Source organism: Montipora capricornis, chromosome 10 (genome assembly GCF_036669925.1).
Source record: "Montipora capricornis isolate CH-2021 chromosome 10, ASM3666992v2, whole genome shotgun sequence".
Classification (NCBI taxonomy): domain Eukaryota; kingdom Metazoa; phylum Cnidaria; class Anthozoa; order Scleractinia; family Acroporidae; genus Montipora; species Montipora capricornis.
Window position 1 is genome coordinate 46368318 of NC_090892.1, and position 25000 is coordinate 46393317.

The 25000-nt window shown below is 38.2% G+C and overlaps 2 protein-coding genes across 2 annotated transcripts in view; both read right to left on the reverse strand.

The window, feature by feature from the left end:
- LOC138019488 (short transient receptor potential channel 4-associated protein-like) overlaps nt 1–7542 on the reverse strand; it is a 9438-nt gene extending 1896 nt beyond the window's left edge. Inside the window, exons 1-22 of the mRNA XM_068866297.1 lie at nt 7308–7542; nt 7096–7227; nt 6695–6814; nt 6042–6108; nt 5521–5582; nt 4954–5039; nt 4593–4660; nt 4259–4369; nt 4042–4107; nt 3401–3463; nt 3157–3282; nt 2882–2940; nt 2699–2764; nt 2490–2578; nt 2264–2374; nt 2089–2144; nt 1905–1950; nt 1703–1786; nt 1486–1576; nt 1071–1208; nt 535–643; nt 301–410 (exon numbers count right to left, since the gene is read on the reverse strand). Of these exons, the coding sequence (XP_068722398.1) occupies nt 301–410; nt 535–643; nt 1071–1208; nt 1486–1576; nt 1703–1786; nt 1905–1950; nt 2089–2144; nt 2264–2374; nt 2490–2578; nt 2699–2764; nt 2882–2940; nt 3157–3282; nt 3401–3463; nt 4042–4107; nt 4259–4369; nt 4593–4660; nt 4954–5039; nt 5521–5582; nt 6042–6108; nt 6695–6814; nt 7096–7227; nt 7308–7397 (1950 nt within the window). The 5' untranslated portion in view covers nt 7398–7542. The remainder of the gene's footprint in view (nt 1–300; nt 411–534; nt 644–1070; nt 1209–1485; nt 1577–1702; nt 1787–1904; nt 1951–2088; nt 2145–2263; nt 2375–2489; nt 2579–2698; nt 2765–2881; nt 2941–3156; nt 3283–3400; nt 3464–4041; nt 4108–4258; nt 4370–4592; nt 4661–4953; nt 5040–5520; nt 5583–6041; nt 6109–6694; nt 6815–7095; nt 7228–7307) is intronic.
- Nucleotides 7543–13861: 6319 nt separating this feature from the next.
- Nucleotides 13862–25000, reverse strand: part of LOC138019052 (SUMO-activating enzyme subunit 2-like) — an 18388-nt gene continuing 7249 nt past the window's right edge. Inside the window, exons 7-18 of the mRNA XM_068865712.1 lie at nt 23093–23189; nt 22557–22647; nt 22347–22404; nt 22121–22214; nt 21480–21592; nt 20626–20727; nt 18819–18872; nt 17431–17488; nt 16890–16928; nt 16688–16793; nt 15687–15808; nt 13862–15052 (exon numbers count right to left, since the gene is read on the reverse strand). Coding sequence (XP_068721813.1) covers nt 14880–15052; nt 15687–15808; nt 16688–16793; nt 16890–16928; nt 17431–17488; nt 18819–18872; nt 20626–20727; nt 21480–21592; nt 22121–22214; nt 22347–22404; nt 22557–22647; nt 23093–23189 — 1107 coding nt within the window. The 3' untranslated portion in view covers nt 13862–14879. The remainder of the gene's footprint in view (nt 15053–15686; nt 15809–16687; nt 16794–16889; nt 16929–17430; nt 17489–18818; nt 18873–20625; nt 20728–21479; nt 21593–22120; nt 22215–22346; nt 22405–22556; nt 22648–23092; nt 23190–25000) is intronic.

The following is a 25000-nucleotide window of genomic DNA, read 5'->3' on the forward strand; positions in this document are numbered from 1 at the left end:
GAAAAAGTAAGAAAATTAATTAGTCAAAATTACTAAAAGATTAAAAATTGTGTTACTCCTAAGGCATTGTCTATATTTCCATGCTTGTAACAACGAAATGCAACCTTAGTAACTGCTGACCATTCAACTATGCTGAAAAAGTGCTTGCATCTTATATCTTCCATGAGGGCAAATTATAGTCTCACAATGGACTTACAGGCAACAGTTCTCCATATCTTTGTTAGCAGGGCAAAAAAACGAAGTCTGTGAAACTTCACAACATTACCATCTATTTCTGTCAGTTTATAACAAAACACTTACTTGAGTGAGGGTTCCAACAGTTATCGAGTTAATAAGCTTGTAAAGCAAAAAGATCATCTGTTCCCAATTGCTTATGAGAGTGCCTAGCTTGGATGAACCAGTGGCAAAACCTGTTTTAAATACAAAAAGCAATATGAATCAAAACAGAGTACTGCAAATGTGAAACTGAAATATTTCCTTAGGTACATTTCTGAGCTGAGCAAGGACACAACAAGATTATTAATATTTCCTTACCAGAATAGAATCTGTTAGACATGAAATGTTCTTGAGACAACACCAGACAGCGAATAAGCATATTGGAATCTACCACATTTGATGTCAGGATGGATACAAACTTCTCAAACTGCAATTGATACAAACAAGAGTTGGCAACTAACAACATTTAGATAAAATAATAAATAACTTTTTTTAATTTTCCTCATTTCGAAAAAAGTACCAGTGAGGGAAAATGCAACAAAGTTTTCAGGGCTGACCTTAAAGTTGCTCTCTTTACTGGCAAATTATGACCAATGAAAATACCTATACTATGAAAGTGCTGGCAAAATCACTGACTGCCTGTGCTTTTTGAGAACCCTCAATACCTTTCCTACATAAGTCCTTTAACAATCAGTAATAATTTAAATAAACAATTCCTTAGCAATGCACTGGATGGCCTTTTGTTTTCCACATTGCAGTAAGTATAAAAGTCGATTCAGCATTACCATGAAAGGAATATTAATTTTTATTTGAAAACTATTGTTTAAGAGACACTTGCAGCAGTATCACAATACCTGTTTGTCACTGATTACAAGGTCAAATCTCTTGAATGCAAAAGGATTGAACTTCATTAGTTCCCCAAGCAAATCAAAGCTACTTTGAAGAATTTCCTTTGGCTTGATTTCATCACTTGTGATATGATCAACAAGGTGCTGAAAAGAAAGCAAGAGAATAATCTTTTATTATGATTATGATTATGATTATGATTATGATTATGATTATGATTATGTATTATGATTATTATTATTATTATTACTGACTGTCACCAAAGGCTCCAAAAAAAGTACCAGCAACTAAGAGGAGGTAGGTGTTTAGCCTCGAAAACAACACTGCACTAATAGACTACACCGTAGATGGCAGACAAACCCTGTTTTCTTTACTACACTGAATGTTCATTCAAACCTCACAGGATCAAACAAGTCTCAATACCTCAAGAAGACCTCTCTTGATAAGAAACAGCTGGTCCCCAACAGATGCTCTGCCCCTGAGAAATCCCTCAATCGCTCTTGAAAGCCAAAACCTAGAAAAGAAACAGGGACAAAAAAATCAAACCTGGTTTTCAAAAAGTACAACAAGTGTTTTAGATGGATTGGTTTGGTGTAGAATTATAAAAAGAAGATAAAAGTATTAATTCTCATGAAAGTACCTTAAAGGTGCAGTTGTAGGACATTGAATCAAAGTCTCCAAAATTTTTGTTAGAAGTCCTTTTTCTCCGGAACAACAAAGCTTCCTAAAGAGCATAAACAAAGTCAAAATACTAGTCAGAGAGAAGCTCAAAGCCATATCTAAAACAATAAGAATCTCTAAATAATATACTTAGGACAGACAAAGAGAAGGGCAAAACAAACCTGTTTGTGTTTAACAAACTTTCAGGAATCTCAAGGTCATTTTGAACTAAAAAACGAAAGAAACGAGATGTGAGGGAATTTGTTAACTACCAAGAAATGCGGTTACTACACTGAACATTTCCTTCCTATTTTTGAACAAGGTAGTTCACAATACATAGAAGGACAATAAAACAATATTACTCACCGTACAGATCTTGAAGTTCATCAACTTCTTTGGGAGTCAAAAGAAGATGCTTGTTCCTAGAGAGAACAAGAATGTCTAATTAGATTAAGTTAATATCCTCAAAGACTTATACATAAAGGTGTGAAATCTACAGGTTCATTACAAAATACTGCAAGCCCACTAGATGAAAACTTACTCATGCCGGTCACAAAAACTGTGGACAAGTCGCAGGAACTGAATTTTCAATGCAGTTTGTGGTGTGCATTCATGGTCCACCATATCTTCTAGGTCTAACAAGTCATGATTCCTATAAGAAATCAGGTTTGTTAGCCAAAGACACAAACAAAAATTAATGATTGAAAACAGGAGAGGATTAATATTATTGACCATTACAAAAGGCATAACAAATAGTTTTCCCTTACACTCTGTCACTGTCTTTAAGCCATGGCATCTTGTCAAACAACACACACATGCCAGGAATTAGCTTCAAATCTGAGAGCTTTTTCTGTACCTGAAAAAATACAGATGACATGAAATTTGTGATGGCTTCATAAACAGATAAAGAAGAGAAATGTTTAAGACACTAGACAAAAAGAGACAAATATTATTTTCAAAAACTAAGCCAACTTACAATTATCTTGTGTTTTCCAGTCAAGAACAAACAGAGAACATAAAACACCTCCACCTTATGAATCAGCTGAAATGAAAAAAGAAACAAACAAAAATAATTTTATTATGAGCTTTCTAAAGGGTTCAAAATCTTTGATAATATTTGAAGTCAAGACAGACGTAAAATGAAGTCTTGTGCAATTACATCATGGATGCGATTAAAGCTTGATTGAATCATTGGCATCTCCTCCCGTTCTTCAGGATCTATGTAAAGGAAACAAAATGAAATTAAGTTACAATAGATTACAACTTGATTAAGCCTTAAATTTGTCTGAAAATGGGGAATAACATTTATTTCTTCTTGTCAACAAAGCAACAACCTTATTTTCATTCTTTTTCTCTCTTGCAAAGTTAAATTACTGTTAGAATGGTATTGTTTAATTAATAAACCAGATTCTAAATGAATATGTGGTCACATACCAAGATGATTATCAAGTCTTCCAGTTTCTAAAAAAACATCTTGCAAGAAGGTGTGGAAATTATCCATATCAAGAAACGCTTGTGCATTGTCAAACAACATAGCACTGGAGAAAGCACCTCTCTCCACTAAAAAGAAAAACAGGGAATAACAATCATCATTGATTAAAAATCAACAGTCATCATCAAAATATTAAACAAAATCTTTTATAAAAAATAGAACATCATTGAACATTCATCAACTTACCTAGTGGATGACAGGCAAGCTTGACAATTCTTGGAAGGAACTCCCTTAATCCGATGAGTGAAGCTATTGTAGGAAAATAAAGAAAACGTTGTGTTAAGTCTATCTCATTTTCACATGGCCAATCAACTTTCTGACTCGCTGAACCAAAAATGGCTAAAGCAATCTTTAAAAAGTCAAATAAATCATCACTATCTTATTGAAATAAAAGTGAACCAGGATAAAACTCTTAGTAGCTGGCTTTATATGGCTACCAAGTTATGAAAAAAAAACAAGTACCATAAAGTTCCGATAGTAATGACCCCCAAAAGTAGCGACCCTCCCCCCCTGAAAGTAGCGAGACCAAGAGGTATTCCGTATACCCTTAATTTGTTAATCAATAGTCAAAATTTTAAAGTATAATAGTATGTTTGTGCAGTGTCACAATCTATAAATCTGGAATGCAAATAAATTTTGTTTTTTTTTATTTTTATGTTGCTCATTTTTTATTTCGGAAAAAAAAAACATGCGCAAGCTCTATTTGAAACGATTTTTGTTCCCTGAAGTAGCGACCCCCAAAGGCTGCTAATTCCAAAAGTAACAAGGGCTACTACTATCGGAACTCTACGGAAACTCGTACGTGATAAAAAATGTCAAAGAATTACCTTGATTGTTGTCTGCCATCTCCTTTTGGGAAAGGCCCTTTTTGTCCACTTCGTCTTGTGCAAGCACTGGTAAAGGCAAAATTGTATTGATAATTACATCAACTTTGAGCCAAGATCATAAATCAGAAATCCACGTTCAGAAGTTAAAGAATCTGACCAGGTGGGGGCTAAACCATGGTCCTGCCAGACAAATGCAAAACAAAGATCTGTAACTTACAAGTGCTTCTTTCCTCCACCGATTCTAGGTCTGACAGAGAAAAGGACAGGACTCGACAAAGGCTTGCTAGCTGCTTCTGATCCACTATATTTATCAGTTTTCTCATATTTACTGAAAATTAAAAGCATTTGTAAGGTTAGAGCAAATTAATTAAAATCAGATCAAAAGTACCAATCTAATGAAGATCCTACATAAAAGGTATGAAATCCCGAAATGATCCAGACAAAGGCACTATAACAGTATTTGGACAAAAGAAGTCACAGGATGTTTTTTCCTAGAGCTTGCTGATAAATACAAACAATTTCACAGAGTGATGCAAAATTAAAACACTTACCAATACTATCCAAGTCGATAAGTTCCTTCCTGGAACCAAACAGATCCTCCAATACCACAAGTGCATAACTAAACACAACAAAAATATCCTAGGTTAATAATGCTGCTACTGTCAAGAACAATATTCTTAAATCACATTAGGATTTAAATGCAACATCACCAGGTTGTCCAAGCACATTGACAAGTTAGTATTAAAGAGTGTTTTTTAAATTTTTACAAGAGGGAAAGATATGAAAACATTTGGTAGGGGAAAATGCAATATCATTTAGTGTGAAACAAGTGAAACTTTCCGCAGTTAAAGTAACGAATGAAAGTAATATTATTGCAAAGATGCATACAAAAAAGAGATGTTTCAAACTTACTTAAAGGTTTTTCCTGTTTCTAAAAGTGTAAACAAATGCCTTATTAAGTCATTCCTCTTTGCTAGATTAACAGCTACTCCATCAACCTGTCGACAGAAAAGAAAAATTAATGTATATTTGTATATATACCATAAAGCCAGAGAATTTATGATAATGTATCCTACATTCAAGATTATTTTCCAAAGAACACATGAACTAAGATAAAGAGAGAAAAAGCTGGGTAAAAAAGAATAAATACGTAAAGTACCATTGGTTCATTAACAAAGAAAGAATGCTTGCATTCGTATAATCTGCATTATTTTAATGTCTACTAATCGCCAAGGGCCTCTTCCACCAAGCCTTGAAATCCTTAATAAGTAAATTAACTTTTACATTAAAAATTTCAGTCCACAAAAATAGCTATTTCTAGAACAACTTGGAATTTTATCATAACCAATCAATGTTCTCAGACCTTGCCGCTGGCAACACAAAGAGATTAACAAAGATGGCAACAAGAAAATTATTTCTGTTTGCAACTGGCCACTGTAAATGTACAGCATGTACTTTCATCACAAAGGCAATACCTACCATAAGACACAGATTGTGAATGAAATCGAGACAAAGTGACCACAAATTGTCCTGTTGCAACCCTGTGGAGTAAAGGAAACAAAATAACCTTTTAAAGTGCTCAAATTTACCAGGATCATGCAATTTGGTACACAATTATTATTTTGGAAACACCGGAGGAACCAGCATGTTTACACCCTGCGAGCAGGAGAGGCTCTGCGGAAAAAAGTCTTTCAAGTCGCTGCAGCCCAAGTTTCTGGGAAAGTCAATCCAGTCAAACAGGTTTATGCAGTATGCGCATCATATTTTTGACAAAGCAAAGGTCAAAATCGAGCCTTCAGTATGAAAATCAATATGGCGTCCACCAGTGCGATCAAGACTAGGCCTGGGTCAAGTTAAGAAAGGCTCTACTGCAAGGGGGCATGTTTAATACTCTGTGCTGATTTTTCTTGACTTCTTTTCATGTGTTCCATAGAATTTAAGATTGACAACCAAATGAGTCAAAGAGATTGCAAAAAGTAGCTTTATGAGTTATAACATACTCGTGGGTCGTGTTCTGCAAAACCTGAAGCCATGGGTAACTGGAGAAAACAGCACTTGTAACACAAGCTGTCAAAAATAAACAAACAAACAAACACTATTTTAATTGTGAACAAGAGCCATACCCATTTATATTTTATGTTATTTATATTACTATTATTAACTGCATCAACTGCAATTTAACTAAAGCTTTTTTTCTTACAAACACAATATCTGGTAACGGCTGAGGTTTGAAAGTTGTCGACATCTCGTTAAAACCGGAAGTGCGGTCAAGACATTCAGTCTGGCGATTAATACATGTACCAGGCAGACATTTAGCAGCAAACATAAAGCAAAGAGTAACACACGAAGCTCAAACGTGGCAAAATGAAAAAGCGAAAGGAGAAAATAACGAAAACGACATTTAGAATCACGCGATCAAAACTGATATGGGCTTTAATAATAGAGAGCAAAAAATCGCTAAATAAAGCAAAGAGGAAGTCGTTTTCTGCACCTCTGATAGGACAAAAAAAGTGTTAAATCATACGGAAATCAGCGGGTTTTAACAACAAAAAAGTAGATAAGCGAATGCGAGAACTCAACCACGTCTGAAGAATGCATATCATGTGATCGCTATTTCGAAATGCGAGCAAATTCAAAGCCAATCTATACGTACCTCAACCCCTCCGAATAAATTGATTACTTGACCAATGCGAAGTCTTTCGTCAGGAACGTGTGGAAGCTCATACTCCGCGAACAAAAAATTTCCATTGCTGGAGACTAAATGTGAAAGTTCCTGTACATGTAATAAAAAGAAATCCACATTTTAAAGAACAGCGAACACACGTTAACGAAAGTGCAGTGTGCTAAATCGAATCGAGGAAGATTACGACTTGAATAAGCTTACGTCAAAAGCTATTCTTTGGAAAACAATTTAAAATATTCAAGATTTGCTTTATAAATTTGCAAGCAACCAAACAGACAACGCCGTTGAGAGTTTACGCAAAATTTACAACTCAGAGAAACTTAAATTTAAACAGATAAAATAGCCGTCTTGTAAGCTTAATTGTTAAGCACCTTTAGACAACCCGAGCATTTCCCAAGATTAAACTTCTGTGCACTACTGCTTCGTTCCAATTTGGCCAAAACCATTGGTATCGCTTTGAAGTCCATACGACGATCAACTGCTTGGACGAATTCTTCGGGTAGCTAAAAAGAAAAACAAAAAAACAGATGTTGAATCTTGCTCGATCTACCATTACAAACATTAACTCGATCGTGATACTTACCAGTGAGGTTCTCAGACCTCTCCCTGAGATTTGCGAACCCAAGATTCTAGAAGCAAGGTTTTTGGGTCTCGAACAACTGATTTTCGCCATGATGAATTATGCAGACGGTAATATAACGCTACTAAATGACAACTCAAGAAATCTGGAGGCTAGACTTTAACGGAGAATGGTGGAGTTTGAGACAACTCGATGTGAAAGAATAGCCGCCATTTTGCCATTATATATCTTTGCGCGCAAATATGAAAAGAAAAGGAACAGAGTTCTCTTGGCCAATCAGAATATTTGGTATGTCTCTGGCAAAAACCGAAACCCAATCAGATACCTCGTTGCATTGTCATTCATTCAATGCGGTCAGTGTTTGCTCAGTAAAAAATAACGCGCACCGCTACAATAACGTGTACTTAAAACAATAATAGCTGATAATCAAATCCCGTTTTGAAAGGAGGGGCGCTCCAGTGGCTCAGTACAAAGCAAAACGACTTCTCGCTTTGACGGATCCGCCTTTTCGCTTTAAAGGAGAAATAAATAATACTTTATATTCCTTTTGATTTTCTTGATCAGCACCACTCCACCTCACATCTTTCCCGCTTTATCAGAGCTGTTCAAAAATTTCTCTTTCGTGCTTGCCAACATTGGTAGTAACATAGCTTTTTTTTGTGATTTATTAACTTCAGGTCAAAGCTAACATTAATTTCTGAGTGCGCATGACTTAATTTTAAAGCAGAGCTCTTGGCGACAAGCAATGGCCTAAGGCAAAACCTTCAACTAAAAACAAACACTGAAAGTTTTGAAAACATTATTACATTTTTTTATTTATTAAAAAAACTCATCTTTCCCAATCACCCAAATCCAAGATGGTCTAAGATTTCAAAAAATGCTTACACTGTAAGGGAGTTTGGGGAGGCCGAAGTTACCGCGGATTGCGTGCAAACGACAAACGTTCTTGCGATTCGATTGTGATTCATGCATAAGCCTCAAAGAACTTTCATTGTGCTTATAGTTTGCATCAGTGTATCTCAATCATTTCTTAACATCAATTTTTTTATTTCAGGTAACTTACTGTGATTTCTCAGATAACACTGAACTGACTTTAAAGTAGCTTATGGTAATTTATAATATTGGCGGTTACTTACAATTCGCCGGTTTCAAACAATTTCAAGTTGAAAAGGTAATTCTGCTATTGGTGACCTACCAGAGGGCGGTATTTTTACTGATAGCAGGCCGGTTCTATTGAGCAGTCGGCATAAAAACCGCCCTTCAACGATTTTTTACGCTTATTTTTATTTTATCGTCCTTCATTTATAATTATCTAGAGCCTTTTTCCAAAAAAAAAAAATTCCCGTTCCAAAACGAATTTATTCTCATACAACGAGTACCAAAAGCTGGTAACCACTGCTGAATTGTTAAGCTTTAAATTATAAGGCCGGGATCGTCACGAAAATACTTCCATTCGGGACATAAAAGAGATTTAGCAGCAAGTTTACGTTCAACATGCGACATTCTGCAAGCAGAGCCTATGCTAAAAATCACCAGGGGGTCAACAAAAGACTGCTGACAAGGTGGACAATCGACAAACGTCTGGCTAAAAATCAAAGGGAACAAATTGGATTCATGACATTGCTCTTCTGATCCATAAGTGAAGTTTCATGCTTTTCTGTATGACAATCAGTAGCCTGTACGTCGTTTACCGTTTCAAGTATATGCAGGGGCGTAGCGTTCTTAACGCAAATACGCGCGTGTGTACTTGAAAATTTGGTAGGATTTTCAGTTTTAAAAAGATTTCCTGTTATAAGTATAAGCCCTCCGAGGCCCCCACACCAGTGAAGGAAAGGTTACGATGATGACGTTATAACAGAGTTCGCGACGTCTTGCCCTTTGCTTGTAAACCCTGTGTTTTTGCTTGCTTGCCTGTTTGTGTTGTAACTTGCTGAAAACTCTACAGATGGAAAAAAACAACAACTAACTACAGCATTTTCACTCGCATTTATTAATTGAAATGTCCTTCTGAAATAGTTGGAAATGGCATTTGCGAAATTCTAAATGTCAAGATTTTCTGTGGGAGCTGAGCATGTCCCTAGACCCCCCCCCCCCCTCCCCCCTTGTTTGGAGAGCCTTCGGTGCTCGAGACATTCTTCATGTTCGTACACCTTCAAAAGCTCACGCTACACCCCTGAAACGCGTTACTAAATCTCTCTATTGATCGTTCATCTGCATTTTCAAATGATAAAATACGTCCTAATGTTGTTCACTGAGTCCTACTCATACAGTCGTCTTGTGTGCAGTGAGATGACTCACTTGGAAAGGGGACCAGACGTCTCGTTTTTCCAAATTTCCAGGGCTCTTCATCGCATTCCGCTTCTCGGTTACCATAAATCCCTCCATATATCTTCTTCTAAAGGATGCCTTTCGAAAGGTAGAATTTTGCAATTATTTTAATTTCTTTTCGAAGTCTTGAAAATGTGTCAAGATACCAGATTTCATGGAATGAGAGGATTGAGATTTTATAAATTTAGCACCTTTCATGGGTCCCATAATCCGTTGAAAAGGAAGGGAAAGTTTATTTTAGTGTCTCCAATTGAGGACACTTATAATTTGAAATTAACAAATTAACGCAAATCAAATCAACTGTTGGTTTTTGAGGAGAGGGGAAAACCGGAGTACCCGGAGAAAAACCTCTCGTTGCAGAGTTAAAGTCATGATGGATAACGGAGTATATAAATCTAGAGAAACAAAGGGTTTGTTTGAATACTCGGGAAACTCTGATGTCATCATCTTGTTCTCGTCTTTCAACCTCTTTTCAAGGCAAGGACGAAAAACTAGCTGCAAAGTTTCATGCGTCAAATAGCCTGCGACAAGGCTCTCCGAGGGACTGGGGTTAGGGGCATAGAGCGAGCCTGCTATAGCAGGCTATGCGTCAAAATGTCTTTCAGAGATATCTATGGGAGCCTAGCTAAATTCTCATGAAACGTCTTTAGGGAAGCGCTCCAACGCGCGTTCTTTTGACGCGGTTTGGACTTAAGCGTTAACCGTCTTCTCAGCTTTCCATCCATTCGTGGTGGGTAAAATGAGTACCAGCATTACTGGGGACAAGTTTTGCATCGTGAACGGGTTGGGAGTGGCGCCCACCCCTGCAGTGAGTCACCGTAAATGCCGTGAGTTACTGCAGAAGCCAAGAAAACGAGCCTTTGGGTTGCCTTCGACTGCGGTCGGCCTCTTGTCTCTTCTGAAAAAGTGAAAAGACTCCGGGAATACAGCAAAAGTTAGCACATGATACGCATAAAATAAAATATCATAGCCAATTTCTAGGTGAGTTCAATCTTTTCACAGCGGAGTACTGCCGTTTATAACTGAATCGTTCGTCGCTGGAACCGACTCTGCATGCAGATGACTGGCATGTGGTCAACATTAAGTCACACTGATATAAAAATACCCTAAAATTATGTTTGTACGTGTACGATTTGCGGAAAGACTGAAGCATGTTAAGATTTTAGATCATCGCAGCTAGGAACACTACTCAAGAAGCTACGAAAGGTAAGCCTGACCTGAAAGACAGTCTTAACGGAATTTGACTTTCATTTGATAGAGCAAGGCCGCCGGTATCGGCCCAACAGAAGCCATATCTGAACTTGGTAAACTCGCTGGCTCGGTTAGCTGTATGAATTTTATTATTCTTTTTCGGGCTTCCATTACCTTACTGTGATAAACTGAAATCTGAAAACGAATTCTATATCTGCCCACTGATATCAGAGTTTCGGGGCTGAAAATAAAATTGGTTAGTACTGTATCAGTGTATGTTCGACAATCTCAGGGCCACTAGTGTTCGGCGAATTGGTAATTGCACGCCATTTTTTGTCCTGCTGAATGATTTGAAGCCTTTAACCCTTTCCCCGGACCCGTTTCATGCCCAATAGTGACACTTAGATTTTACTATGTCTAACGCTATCGATATCCTGCAAAGCAGGCGTAGTGTTGTTTTGGTAAGAATTAACGGCCGACATCTTGGATAGCGAAACTAACAGAGGCCTGATGCGAGTCAAGAAAATTGCACTCAGCAAGAGGAGGACAGTATGAAATCCTCTACTGGCTGTGAGCTTCCAAAATGGCGGCCCACTACGAACAAGCGTACGCCTCCCAAAAAAACGCCTGCTCCGCAGGCTAGTCTGACGCCAGACGATTTTACTCGTCAATGGGAAACCCCTCGGGAGTGAAAGGGTTAACAAAAACATTCTCAGATTATACTTCGTCTTACAGGCATCTATTTGTTAATACAAACATTGACATTAACCAGTGAGAAGGATGATAGAGCAGTTGCTTGGCAACGGGCGACAGGACAGTACTTCATGAGCCGCTAAAAGTGGAGCGTTTTCAAAACGGTTTACGGCGAAATCGCATCCATTTGAAAAGGGTTACTATTTTAGAGCGAGATTTGCATTGTTCGATTCCAAATGGTGAATCTAGCACATTATGCTGCGCTCGTTTATACCATCACAATTTTAATTTTTATTTTGAGTTCGTTCTTTCAATTTCCATGCATTTTGCTGTCCCCGTGCTGTCCTTAATTCTAGAAGCGTATAATAACCTAGGCAGAGGATATTTGAAATGTTTAAGTTTTTCGCAGCCGCTGGTATGCTCCGGCAAAGTGATAAAGAAAAAAAACGAAGCGACGTTTGTGAGTTCGATCTGGAAGAACTTTCGTCTGTTAGGACAGTTGTGTCTCCCTTTTGTCTCTAGGTGATCTGGTGACGTAATTCGGAGGACTGGGGAGAAAAACTTTAGCGCCGTATCCCACAACCGCGCGCGGCCTTATTTTTTAATTCAACATGGCAGAGGCGAGGTTAGATCTCGTCGTTTCTACTTGAATGTTCATTCAGTAACAGGAAATGTGGTAGACACGGAATAATCTGTTGAGTTTTGGCGATGGAAGGTACTACAGGGAGTTTGGAAACAACATCTAAGGCACCGCGCGGTTGTGGGATACGGCGTTAAAATTTTTCTTCCCAGTCCTCCAAATTACGTCACCAGATCACCTGGCTGTGATACGTTCGGCATGACGTAAACACTCAACCTTGTTCCCAGGGTCTCTCTTCTCTCCTCAACGACAATGGAGGCAGAAAAGAGAGATCCTGGGAACGAGGTTGGTAAACACTACGGGAACGGTTCCGTGTAAACACTTCCAAACCGCATTGATTTTTACGCGGTTTCGAAGTCCTGAAGCCGCGACTGTCACTAGGCACTTGAGGTTAAGTTGGAGATAAGGGTTAGGATACACTTCGCGACGTTTTTCATGAGCAACGAGCGATTCACTGTCGTGTCAGACTTAGGCCCCGTCCACACGTATCCGCGTATATCCGTTTTCATTTGAAAACGCAACTTTTTCTTTGCGGATACGGCTTCCGTCCTCACTTATCCCATGAAAACAATCACTGAAAACTGAACTTTTCAAAAACGCTCTCCAAATTGGAACTTTTTGAAAACGCTGTTTTCGGGAGTTCGTGTGGACGGACGAAAACGGAACTTTTCGAAAACGCTCACGTCACACTTTCAGTTCCAATCCACTCCGCGCAATGTTATAAAATTATTCAAGATGGCGGACAAGCGCTTCACTTCTTGGGCTTATTTTAAGCCTAATTGCCTGTTTTCAATCAAATTTAGCTTTGCTATTTCTTCAAGCTGGCTACTCTAATCAAAGATGGCACCAATTTATTATTTCCGTGGGCTCATAATAGCGAATACTCGTTCGTCAAGCATGCGCAGTTGGGTTATCGTTTTCAAATCGATTCGTAGTGTTCGTGTGAACGGACGAAACGATGCGAAAACGCTCCATGTGGACGCAAATTTTTTTGAAAATGGCGGAAAAAAGTTGCGTTTTCAAACGAATACGGATACGTGTGAACGGGGCCTTAGATCATCCCTACGTATTGAAGACACCAGTACGAAACTTTGGGTGTTGTTCTTGAATCGTAACGTTGTGAGTTACCTTCAGTATCCTTCAACGCAGAGTAGCATTTATTTTTATTGTTTTAAAATAATATTTTATTTAAGAACAACTACAGCAACAACAACTACAGATATAAATACATACAAAAGAAAAAACAAAGGCTACTGAGTACAAACTAACAAAATGAGAAAAAAAAAAAAAACAGTTACGGACGAGAGAGGAGCAAACTTTAGTGAGCAGCACATTTTTCCATGTTCCATTGTAATAGTACCCGTTTTTTGAGTTCTAGAATAACGGGTTTCCTTTCAAAACATATGCAGTTATAAATATATTGCTTTAAACAGAGAAGAAATACGGATAGTCTTCGTTTTAGGGGGGCCGGTAGAAACCTGGCGGGTGTAACGTCATAAAGAGTGATTTTTTGATTGGGGAGGTGAACATTGGTATTTTGGTCTTCACTGAACTAGGTCAATGCTTCTGAGTAGAAGGTTGTTGAGGCATTGCAGTGCAGAACCCAGAGTAGCATATTTGACTGTCAACCTGGCTGCATTGTGAACCTAAATCTTCCTGCACATCTTTGTTCTGTTTCTTTGTGTTAAGAAAACTCAATGACAAGTTCAATCATGATTTCGTTTTATTACATTAACATTGATCTCAGTAGCCTTCATAAACTCAAATAGAAAATATATTATCGATACAACGGGACTTATCCAGTGACAATTTGTCCATAAAGTAAAAGTGGAATTTAAATAAAAAGTAGTTACCGGTAAGCAGGAAAAGGGAATATTCTATGAAAAAACGACAACGACAATCCACACACTTCACAAAGTAATGAATTAGGCTGTTTCCGGCATTTTTTATGCCTGCTATTTCTTTTAATGTTATGAACACCGCAGGGATTTTTAAAATGACTTCCTTCGATTAAAAATTGCAAGTAAAACTCGATCAATACAAATATCGAAGACGGTTTATTTGTGGGTTCTCAGTTAAGAGATTTAAAAAATAAACCAAGTTATATCCACTCAGATTAAATCACAAAGGAAGAAGATAAAATTCACCAAGGGCAACTGCGATTAACGCATGAATTTTCAGAAGTCGGAATCAATCTCTTGCTACTCTCAGTTGCTTTCCAGCTGGAAAAATCTGAAATCTCGTGCCGGCCCAAACTTTTTCTATACTTGTTATCAAAGACAATTAAAGTCCTGCAGGGGCCGGTTGTTCAAAGCCTGGTTACCGCTAACCGTTGGTTAAGAGGTATCAAAGCCTTGAGGTTTCCATGGTATCTAACCCTGGTTAGCGTTAACCATGCCGGCTTTGAGAAAACGTTTCGGGCCCGAAACGATTTATAAACCTCCCAACCCCTTGTTCAAGAACGCCGATCATTGAACATGTTTTCAAGTCAACGAATTTCAAACTGACTGTGAGGTTGACGACTTAATTCCTCTCCATTCTTGACATACAGAAAGAATTGTGACACCCGAAAATGGCCCGTTAAGTTTCGGGACTTTCCTGGGACGGGCCCCAGATGTTTCCGGCAGTCAAGTCAGTTCGCCGGGCCCTAGAGTAGCAAGAAGATAATTCAAGGGAAAGGCATGCATTGAGTTCGCATCCAATCTTCCACATTCCACTCTGAATCACAACACGACAATGTCGTCTTCCCGCTGCTCTGGTTCGTTGGACACTTTCGCTCTTTTCACAACCTTAAAGTTTGGCTTCTCGTCTGTTTGCAATTCCTGTTGAGTTTCCTCAGCTTTTCTCTTTCGGGATAGAACAGGCTCATCTACAACCATGACATCCTCATCTTCGCCTGGCAAGAACACGAACAGACGAGATCACACTCCACAAAAATCTTTCCGGAGAACAATATACTAACTATTAAAATTGGAAGATAATGTTAAGCACCAGTTCGCGATGTTTTAAATTCTTCTTGCTCATAACGTGTTTTGACTCTATCCGTGCAAACCTGTTTGTTTAGGGCTTCCAATAGTCCTCATCTCCTTCGCTTTTCTTAACCTTTATCTCTTTTAGTGTTTTGTTTTCGTATTCTAAGGCATTTCGTCTTTTTTTCAAAATTTATTTAAACGGAGAAGAAAGAAATAAAATGCTAAGAATTTTCTCTGTCCCTTCTGCTCTCTGGGTAGCAAATGCTGAAAGGCTAAAATCATATGCAAAGTTTTTTTCCAGTAACCCAGGATTAGCCCATCTGTATTCGGACAACTCGGACCAGGGTATTAATATTAATATTACATAGTTTTCAAACAATAAAATAAAACCCAGATCTCGGCTACGATTCGGCTAATCATGATCCATATACTTTCGTGGCAAGCCAATCGACCTACGTCGGATCATTTTGTTTGTCTCCAGCGTGTGTGCTTTGCAGTCTCCTCCAGCACTGGAAGACGCAAAAATTATGCGGGGGATGTTCTACTCGCAAAACTCACCAGTCTCTAACTTTCCCTCTGTTTCCACTCCTTGTGTCGACGGACCGGGTTGAGGACTCAGAGGTCTGGGTGCGGGAACATCTCCTTCCACTTCAAACTCGGCATCGCTTTCTAAACTGTCTCTACAATAAAACAGAAGCACTTCGTGAGTACTGTAAGGGCCGATGTGGATGAGACAATTCCCTGTCTGAACATCTCGTCTAACCCTACTCTAATCCTAGTAATTCAGCATAAGAAAAGACATAAAGTTGACCAGTGAGGGCGGTTTTTAGAGATCATAGTAAGGCAATTGATACAACTACTTGCGTAAGCTTTCGGCCATTGGCTATTTTCCAAAGTTTATAAAAGTATAAAAGGTCCATTTCCTGGGTGGCATAACAAACGAGAGAGAGACAGAGAGAAAGAGAAAATTTAATAAAAATACTGCGAGCTTGTTTTTCTAACATGCTATATGCATTACTCGGATTAATCCATTTGGGGTTCGCTAACAATCATTACGACAAGCGGAGAAACAAGAATGGGTTCCAAGCAAAAAGAGCATTGAAAAATCTGACTCCTACTTTAGGTACTTCGACCAAGTTTATGATAGCGACACGATTATGAGTTTTTCAGGTCTGATCATGCGCACTTGAACCCAATGCGCGTGTTCACAACCAAAAACTCGTTTCTCGTGAAGAAAATTCAATAATGACACCTCTCCTTTTCCGGTTCACAGCTTTATAGCTTAATAGTAAGGTTATCTATCCAGTGATTTTGTATTCGTTTTGAAATTGAGGGTGAAATGAATTAGGTCGTAGGTTTGTTCTAGTGCGCTTTGTCGTTCAACCGAAAAATGCGGGGGACGCAAAACCACGACAAAAGCTGTCGGCATGCGTTTTGTTGCGAGTAGCGGCGGTGCGCCTGCTTTGACGTTTCGTTTTGAATTGCTTTCTTCGCATTTCCTGCATTATTTTTCTGGTGAAGAAATACAGTTGCTCCATCAGCAAACAATGCCAGCTTACCTATGTTTGATATTAAGGACAAGCTGGTAGTTTTGAAGGAAATCATCAGCTTTTAATCTTGTGCTGTTGACCACTTGAAATTCACTAAGTGTTTTTGGTAAATTTTCTGCAAGAGTTAAGAAAAAGAGAAGCTATTTTACACCGCGATTTACTCTTGAAAAGAATCGAACACTCACGATCTGAGGACAAATGATCCACCAACCTTCTGTCTCTCCTTCTTCACTGGATATAAGGATACTCCCTGAAAACGAAAAAAAAATTAATCTTTGTGAGAAGCCATGCAATTAGCGAAACTAATGCCGACAGGGTGATGGCCGAGTGATTTCGCTGCTCTCTGTTCTACAACTGAGCTATCAAGCCGCAGCGATTTCTTTCATGTAACTTCACGATATGCACAGTTCGAATATACCTTCAACGGACTCGAAAAAGTTATGAACGCAATTTCAGCCATTGCGTTCATAACTGCGAGGATCTTGATTTCATATATATGATCCATTTCATATATCATTTCGTTCGTAGACTCCTTTTCATTTTCCGTTCGACTTTCTTCATATTTGAAAAACAGCTAAATTTTATTTGGAAAGACTTCGCATTTTTGACTGAAGGAAGGGGTAAGGGGGGGGGGGGGGGGAAAGAAGGGAGAGAAGTGGGTGGTGGCGATTGACAGGCAGGCCAATAACGGTCATAGTTTGCGACTTCACTCTAAAGATAAATCAGATCGAAGGAAACGTGCAAGAACCTACCTTTGCCATCTTCAATTTCAACATCCGGCGCCACCATTCCAAACCGTTCCTTTAATATCTGCAAAACAAAGCAGTTACATGTAAGACTCGTGACTACAAAGAAATGTAACACACGGAACCTTCTCTGCAACCGCGAGGATATAACAATTCAACAATTTCAGTCCTAGTAGTATCACAGGACGAATGCCACCAGAACCTAGTTTAATGCCTCAGCTCCCACGCGTCTCAGACTCATAGCTCAGGGGAAGAGCGTTTGAATTGGTAATCGAAAGGCTGAGTATTCCCGAGTGACCATCGACCATCTCTTCAAGGTTCACGTCGTTAAAGGAAGGTGTATTGTCCTGGAAGTAAGGCAAGCAGTTTTTACCAATATGTTCTGGCAGCAAACAGAAACTCAACACTGTTTGCTGCTCTAAAAATCGAAGGACAAAATTTACCTTTTTGCAAAACAAGGCTCTATGCACATTAAAATTCAAGAAAGGAGCGTAAAAAGACCAGACTCAAAGAGCTGTCAGAACGTTTTCAAAATAAGCACAATTAAAATGCAAACTCTACAGAAATAAGTAGTGAATCGTCTTCAAGAATCAATCGCCCTTGTGACGGATTGTGAACAACTATTTTAGAAAAAAAAAAATCATGAAAGATATTGGAGGTCGGGTTACGGTCACAAATCAGTGGGTCAGCTACATTTAAGTCTTCATAAAGGGTTTGTGTAAGAAGAAGAGAAAAACATGAACGTGACATGGCAGAGAGGAGTGGGTTAAACGACGCGTATTTCAGGGACTGAGTACCAAGCATGCTACCGCACCCCTGGTAGGGCACTCAGGGCATACCTTCCCACTGAACTTGTATTTTTGCACCTTAAATGCATTAACGTTTTTTCATAAAAAAAGAAGTGTGGCCCATTTTTGTAAAACGATGTCAACTGCTGGGAGGCTCTTTGAACAGATGAAACCGCGCACCGGCGGCTCAGTTGGTTGAGCACCGGGCGGTCACGCAGGAGGTCGTGAGTTTAACTCCGGCCGGACCAACACTCAGGGTCTTTAAATAACTGAGGGGAAAGTGCTGCCTAATTGTTCCTACATCTACAAATGGCTAGACTTTCAAGTCTTCTCGGATAAGGACGATAAGCCGGACGTCCCGTCTCACAGCCGTTGCTCATTAACTGTGTGGGACGTTAAAGATCCCACACACTATTCGAAAAGAGTAGGGGACAGTGTTCCCGGTGTTGTGGTCTGACCTTTCCAGCATGTGGTCAGCTTGGCAGGATTAGCTTAAAGGACTTCTGTGTGAATGAGACCACATTTGTGTATAACAGCCACAAGTCAGGCGACTTAGCCAAGTGCTGGAGACTCACTCAAACACTCAAACACAAAACTCAAACTTGCCTTTTCTTCTAAGGTTTTGACTGTGAGACTTGTTGTGTTTGCGAAAATGGTCACCTATAGAGAGAGATCACAGCACAATCAAAGTTTTAGTAATATTCTTGTAAACTATTTCTCTTAATTAACTCTGAAAACAACCACCCAAAAGGGAAATCAGTTCTATTTTATAAGTCTAATAACATGTTTTCATGATCAGGAAAAGCTATACAAATTCAGGCTGTTTACTGCAAATAACCACTTCAACGTATTATTTCGCCAATATGTACCTCTGGATTTGGAATAACAAAGTTAAATCGATTTGACTTGAAAACGATCAAGACCAAGTTGCTCTAAGTATGCAGAGCGCTGACCATTGGTTAAATAAGAGGGGCACCCAACGAGAATATAGTTCAAAACCACTTAAACAGCATTGTTAAACGTATTTTAGTATTTAAGCGGTAGATATAGGCATATTTTTATCCCCTAGAAATTTTTCATCTGTTCGGATTTCCTAGCTGAAAGTCTAGTGACCCGAAAATTATAGGGATCAAAACTTACCTTTTCGAAACTTTTAGCCAGAAAAAAGGCTCCCGAAGATTCTAGGTGACCTTTTTAGGGTAGAAGTCCGTTAAAAATGGGCAATTATACCATTTTTCAGACGTTCGAAAATCCTAGGAGAGGCAGGCAAGCAAGAAATTTTAAAACAAATGTTCCGAAAATTCTAGATCTCAAATCGTCATCCGAACAGATATTTTCCGAAAATTGACGTTGGGTGCCCCTGAAATAATGTCAAAGTCTTCAGGTTGTCATGGTATTTAGTGCTAGTTAGTGCTAATGATGCTTTGAACAATTTGGTCCAGGCTTACTGATTTAAACGTTGAAATTGAAATGCAAATGCTATGCTTAAATTGTTGTTGTGCATGGGCAGTCTAGACTTTCATGGGACACTTTGAGATGATAAATATCAAGAGTGCATCTAGTTTCATGCAAAAGTTGTGTGCTTAGTTACCTGGCCTTTAAATGAAAGTGAGGCTGGTGTTGACCTTGTCATCATACAGACCTCCCTCCTTTTCTTTTGTTAATGATGTTTTTGTGTAAGAATTTACATAAGAAAGCAGTGAGGTCTGTATCATAACAAGGTCAACACCAACCTCACTTTCATTTAAAGGTCAGGTAACTTAGCACAACTGTAAACAGGTCTATTCTGGACAAGAATGGGAAATGAGCAATGCACTACAGAAACACTGAACTTTCCTACTGTAAAAACTAGAACGAAAAAGAGGTTTGTTAACTGCAGATAATGAACATCAGGTATAACGCCTATGACAAATAGCAAATAGGAGACTGTTGCTTTCCCTTAAGCCATGAAAATCCTTTTTATCCAAGCTTAGTTCTCTATTCATTACTTGGGCGATAACTACAGCTATATAGACCTTATTCCAAAATGGCCTCATTTAAATATTCTTTTGTTTTTATTTAAATTAGCCCTTGATGCCTCGTTCTTGAGCTGAAAATTCAAAAGAATATTTCGCCTTGAACGAGGCATCAAGGTCTAATTTCAATAAAAACAAACGAATATCTAAATGGCGGTCATTTTGGAATATGGTGTATGGCTAACAAGCAAAAAAATAATGACCTTAAATGAAAAAGGTTTTGATAAAAATTAATGTTGGCAAACAGCAAATTTTCGCCTGGCATAACCTCCTCCATACAAGTATGCTCAGCATGACAGAAGCCACAACCGATCACAATCAGGATGGCTAGTTGACAATGATTTGCCATTTGACATAAATGCAAAGCTTAATCTCTCCTCTGTCTTTCATTTTCTGACCTCAGGTTTTGCAGCACAGACATAACACTTTGGATTTGGAGGATCCAGCATACAGGGAACTAGTAACTTTTTCCGTGGGTTTGGCTGACGGTTAAGATAAATCTGCAAGACAGGACAAAAAATAAAAAAACTTGTAAAAAATTCTCTCAAAATGCAAATTGGCTTGAAAATAATAGGGCTTAGGCATCAGCAAGTCATGTATGCTGTGGTTGTATGGTGACATTTTTGTTAATCCATTCCATGTGTAACTCTTCATCTTTGGGTTTAATCGACCAGTCTTTACACTAATATACATTGTACATGTACTCAAAAGTATAAAAATTATCTTCTCATAGCCTTCTACAATCGCATAGATTTTTGGCTTTTATTGTTCTTTTCAGCTCTAGAGACAATGAGACTGAGTGGGAGCTGCCTTCCTAATGTTTTTTGAGATACTATAAAATGAAAATGCAATAGTTACATGTACACAACAGATTTTCCATGTCAAATCAACTAGCATAAAGCAACCAATCATCAACACCTCCTCTAAAACAAAATTGTGAGAATTCAAAAACAAAAAACAAAAAAATCAACAGCAAGAAAATAACGTTCTTACTGTAATTCCATTTCTGTCCTAATACTATGCAGAATGTAACTGTTTCTGGCATAAACCTCGTTTAAAATGGCTTAGGCTCCCACAGGTCATCTATAGAGCTCTCAGTGAGACATCATCCAAGCTCAGGGGTTACAGTTCTGTTCAGGAGGACTCTAGAACTTAATGTACAGTATGCCATGGGACATGTATAGGTTCACCAAACTATTTCATTAGTGTAAGAGAGTTGTCTATTAATCATTACTAAGACTGCATAACTTACTGTTTTACATTTATCCAACTTTCCATTCAAAATGTTCAGAGCCTGCATAACAATTACCCCAGAAATTATTGCATTTGTTGTGGCAATAGCTGGAATTATATTTCCAGCCATGGCTAAAAGAGACAAGCAGAAAAAAGTAGTTTATCAGAAACTGTATTATGCGGTATTTCTTGAAAGCTGTAAAACTCTTGGGGAAAGGGGAGGAGGTTGTGGAAGTGAGGCGTGGGAAGGGGAAATCTGCAACTCAGTGAGTGGTATAAAAATAATAAATTATCATTATGCTCAGGAAATGTTATCTGTAATCTTCATTATTAATGTGCTGAACAACTCTGGTATTTTCAGTATCTGAAGCTTAAAGTTTACAGAGGAATGTAAAGAAAGAAATATTTAACATAAACACAACATTGTGAAGAACCCAAACTGGGTGGACAAAAAAGTACTATGCTATTTACAAAAAAGTGGTGGAGTTGAATTTGGAATAATTGAAGACATAAATTTTTGGTGCTCAGAATGGGATTTGAACCCAGGGCAGCCCTACAAGAATCTGATGTCCTAGTGTATTGGACACCACTTAATCTCTTGGTGATGCAATGTTACAATGTAAGTGTTAATTGAACAGGAATGTTTGGACTTAAACAAACCTTTGATATCAAAGCGGCTTCTGAGAGGAATACTGAAAATATGAGCCCTGATGTTTGCTGCACTTGTTACAAAATCCATCGATGCTGGGTCATCCTAACAATGTTATTCCACACGAAACAATAATTACTGGTATTATTTGTACCAATCCACAACTTAACGAAATGGAAAGAAAGAGCGTTGAATTTCCAAGAAAAAATTTAGCACAAAGTTCAAAATGCTACTAGCCTTATCCCAAACAAGGTCTTCTCCTCTTATAATAAGCTGTTGTTTCAAAGTATCAACACTGAAATTGAAGAATTACAGCCAAACTTCACTTTCGTAACATCATGATATCGATAATGGCACATCTGCAGTGCATTAAGCAACGAGGAGAGGAAACAAGACAAAAAGCAAATGGGTGGATTGAGAGACAAAAAAACAACATTGAGCAATCACCTTTGTTTAAAAATCTTGGTACATTCCTGTGGACTCCAAACTCTTTGATCTTGTAAGCCATTGTCTGTTTCTTCTATATCATTGTTACATTCTACAAAATATGTAAAGGATACATGTAACTACTGTATTTCAACCTCCATTTCATTTCCATTTTATGATTTTCCAAGTTGTAACAAAAAGAAATAACTTATTTGTCTTTGTTGTTTTGATTCTCTGCATTGCAATGTGAGGGTGAACTCATGTCTTGTGACATTCAGATCATTGTTCTCTACTTGTACTTCTCTAGCACTGAAGCTCTGAGATGATCCATACTGCAGCAGGTGTCAGGACATGTAACTCATGCCCTTCCAATATTGTTTCATGGTTAATAAATTGATGATTAGCAGACTTGCTGCAAGCTCAATGTGAACTAGCTCCATCTTTCTTTCTGGAGCCTTAATAGACTATTTTGCATCAACCAAAGAAAAAAAGCAAGACCGAAAAAGAAAAAAAAAAACTGGCCTACGCATGGCACCTCTTAACAAAATGAACCTCACCTGTGTGAATATTCTGCCAATTTAAAGGCATCGGTGGCTTCCTTTTTCTCCATAACTTGTCCATTGATAAAAGATACTTGATGTCTTCATTGAATAACTGAAATTTGATAAATCAGACACAGTTAATAACATTGTTGATTATAATTTTATTATCAATGATACTTATTGTTGCCAAGATCAAATTGTAAATTCTATCCATTTGGCAGAACTGACCGGACAGACCGAGCATTTAGAAGGAATATCTCTACAATGCCTTCAACTAAATACTCCGGAAGAATACGAGGGTTAATCAATGATGCAAGTGTTCCTTCAAATTGCAGCATTTCTTTGCAAAAGGACAGGTCTGGCTAACCAATTTAAACATAAATAATAAGTGGGACCTTGCAATAGGTTTAATGACTACTTATTAAGTGAAACCAAGAGTGAGGTGCTTAGAGGAAAACATAATAATTATCAAACTGAGGCCTTGCTGTCTTGCTGGAGTGATAGCTAGGTCAGTGCAGCAAGGCACAGGTTTTAGATTTTCCTTAACAACCAAAATAAAATATCTTTACACACTGTAAGTTGCTTTTTACATGGCTTTATACATATGTAGTTGATTCAAGAAAAAGGGATCACTTCACATTTTTGGTAATATGATTGCATATCGATCAGTTCATTCATCTCTCGACATTGCACTAACATGTACATGTATTTGATAAAAAAAGTACTTATTTTAGAAAGAAGTGATTACAATTTGGTAAGCTAAATTTTAGTGACATTCTTAAGAACCGAGAGCTAACAATGAATACAGATATGTGTCAATCTGGTGTGTTAGAATCATAATTAGTTTTAATTTGTTTTTGGTTTCCCTGTTAGCCAAGAGCTGTCAATGAATACAGATGTGTCAATCTGGTGTGTTAAAATTATCATTAGTTTTGTTTTTGGTTTCCCTGCTGGCAGAAGTGTCTTTCCTTTTTGCGTTTGCTGGGCTGACAAGTATGGGAAAAGAGACATCTGCCATAGACCCTTTGCAAAAATGGCGCCTAAATTTGAATAACAATACTTTGCACATCCTTAGTCTCGTACTTATGTTTCCAAAGTAACAAAAGATTTTTCACGTGAATGTGAGGCTTAGGATGTACATTGCCATTTATGCAAAGGGTAGATATGGGTCGAAACTCACTTTGATCGAACCACTGTCCACAACCTTGGCTGGCACTCTTCAAATTGCATGCCCCATGATATGTTCTCTTAGGTCTCTTTTCTCTCACTCATCAGCCCAGCGAATGCGAAAAAAAAAAAGAGACCTATGCTAGCAGGGAAGTTATTTGCAAATTTCGGTCTATAGGCATTGTGGTAAAATTTAATTATGCTGCAGCATTATACCTTCAATCAGAATGCTCATTATAGCGACAACAAGCACTAGCCCATTGCTCGATCTTAACGTTTCTACTGACTACCGGTAGTCCTTGGGCTAGTGGGGTTTGAAATTTACTAGCCAATAGTCATCACCTGGGAGCCAAGCCTGGCCTCACACTTTTGATCTTGCTACACACTTACTGAGCTCAATAGAGACAAATCTGCCTGAATGCTATTAATTTTGCTCCTAGAATCAACAACACGTCTTGTTTATTAATTAGTGATAATTGAAGAAAAATATCAAGCTACAAAAAATGCACATGCAGAAAGTGCTTGGATCTTAAGCCTGCCATTTAGTCACATGATTAGGATTGGTACAAACCTTTGGTTACAAAGTCGTTAAAAAGTTATATTCAATGTGATGTCATTTTGTGATTAAATGATAAAGAGTGCAAGACTCAATATCATTCCTTCTTTATACTTTACTACTATACAGACTTCTAAATCCTTTTAGTCCATGTACAAGTTTCGGAAGTTTGTGGTCTTCTCAGCCTTTCCCCTGAGTTT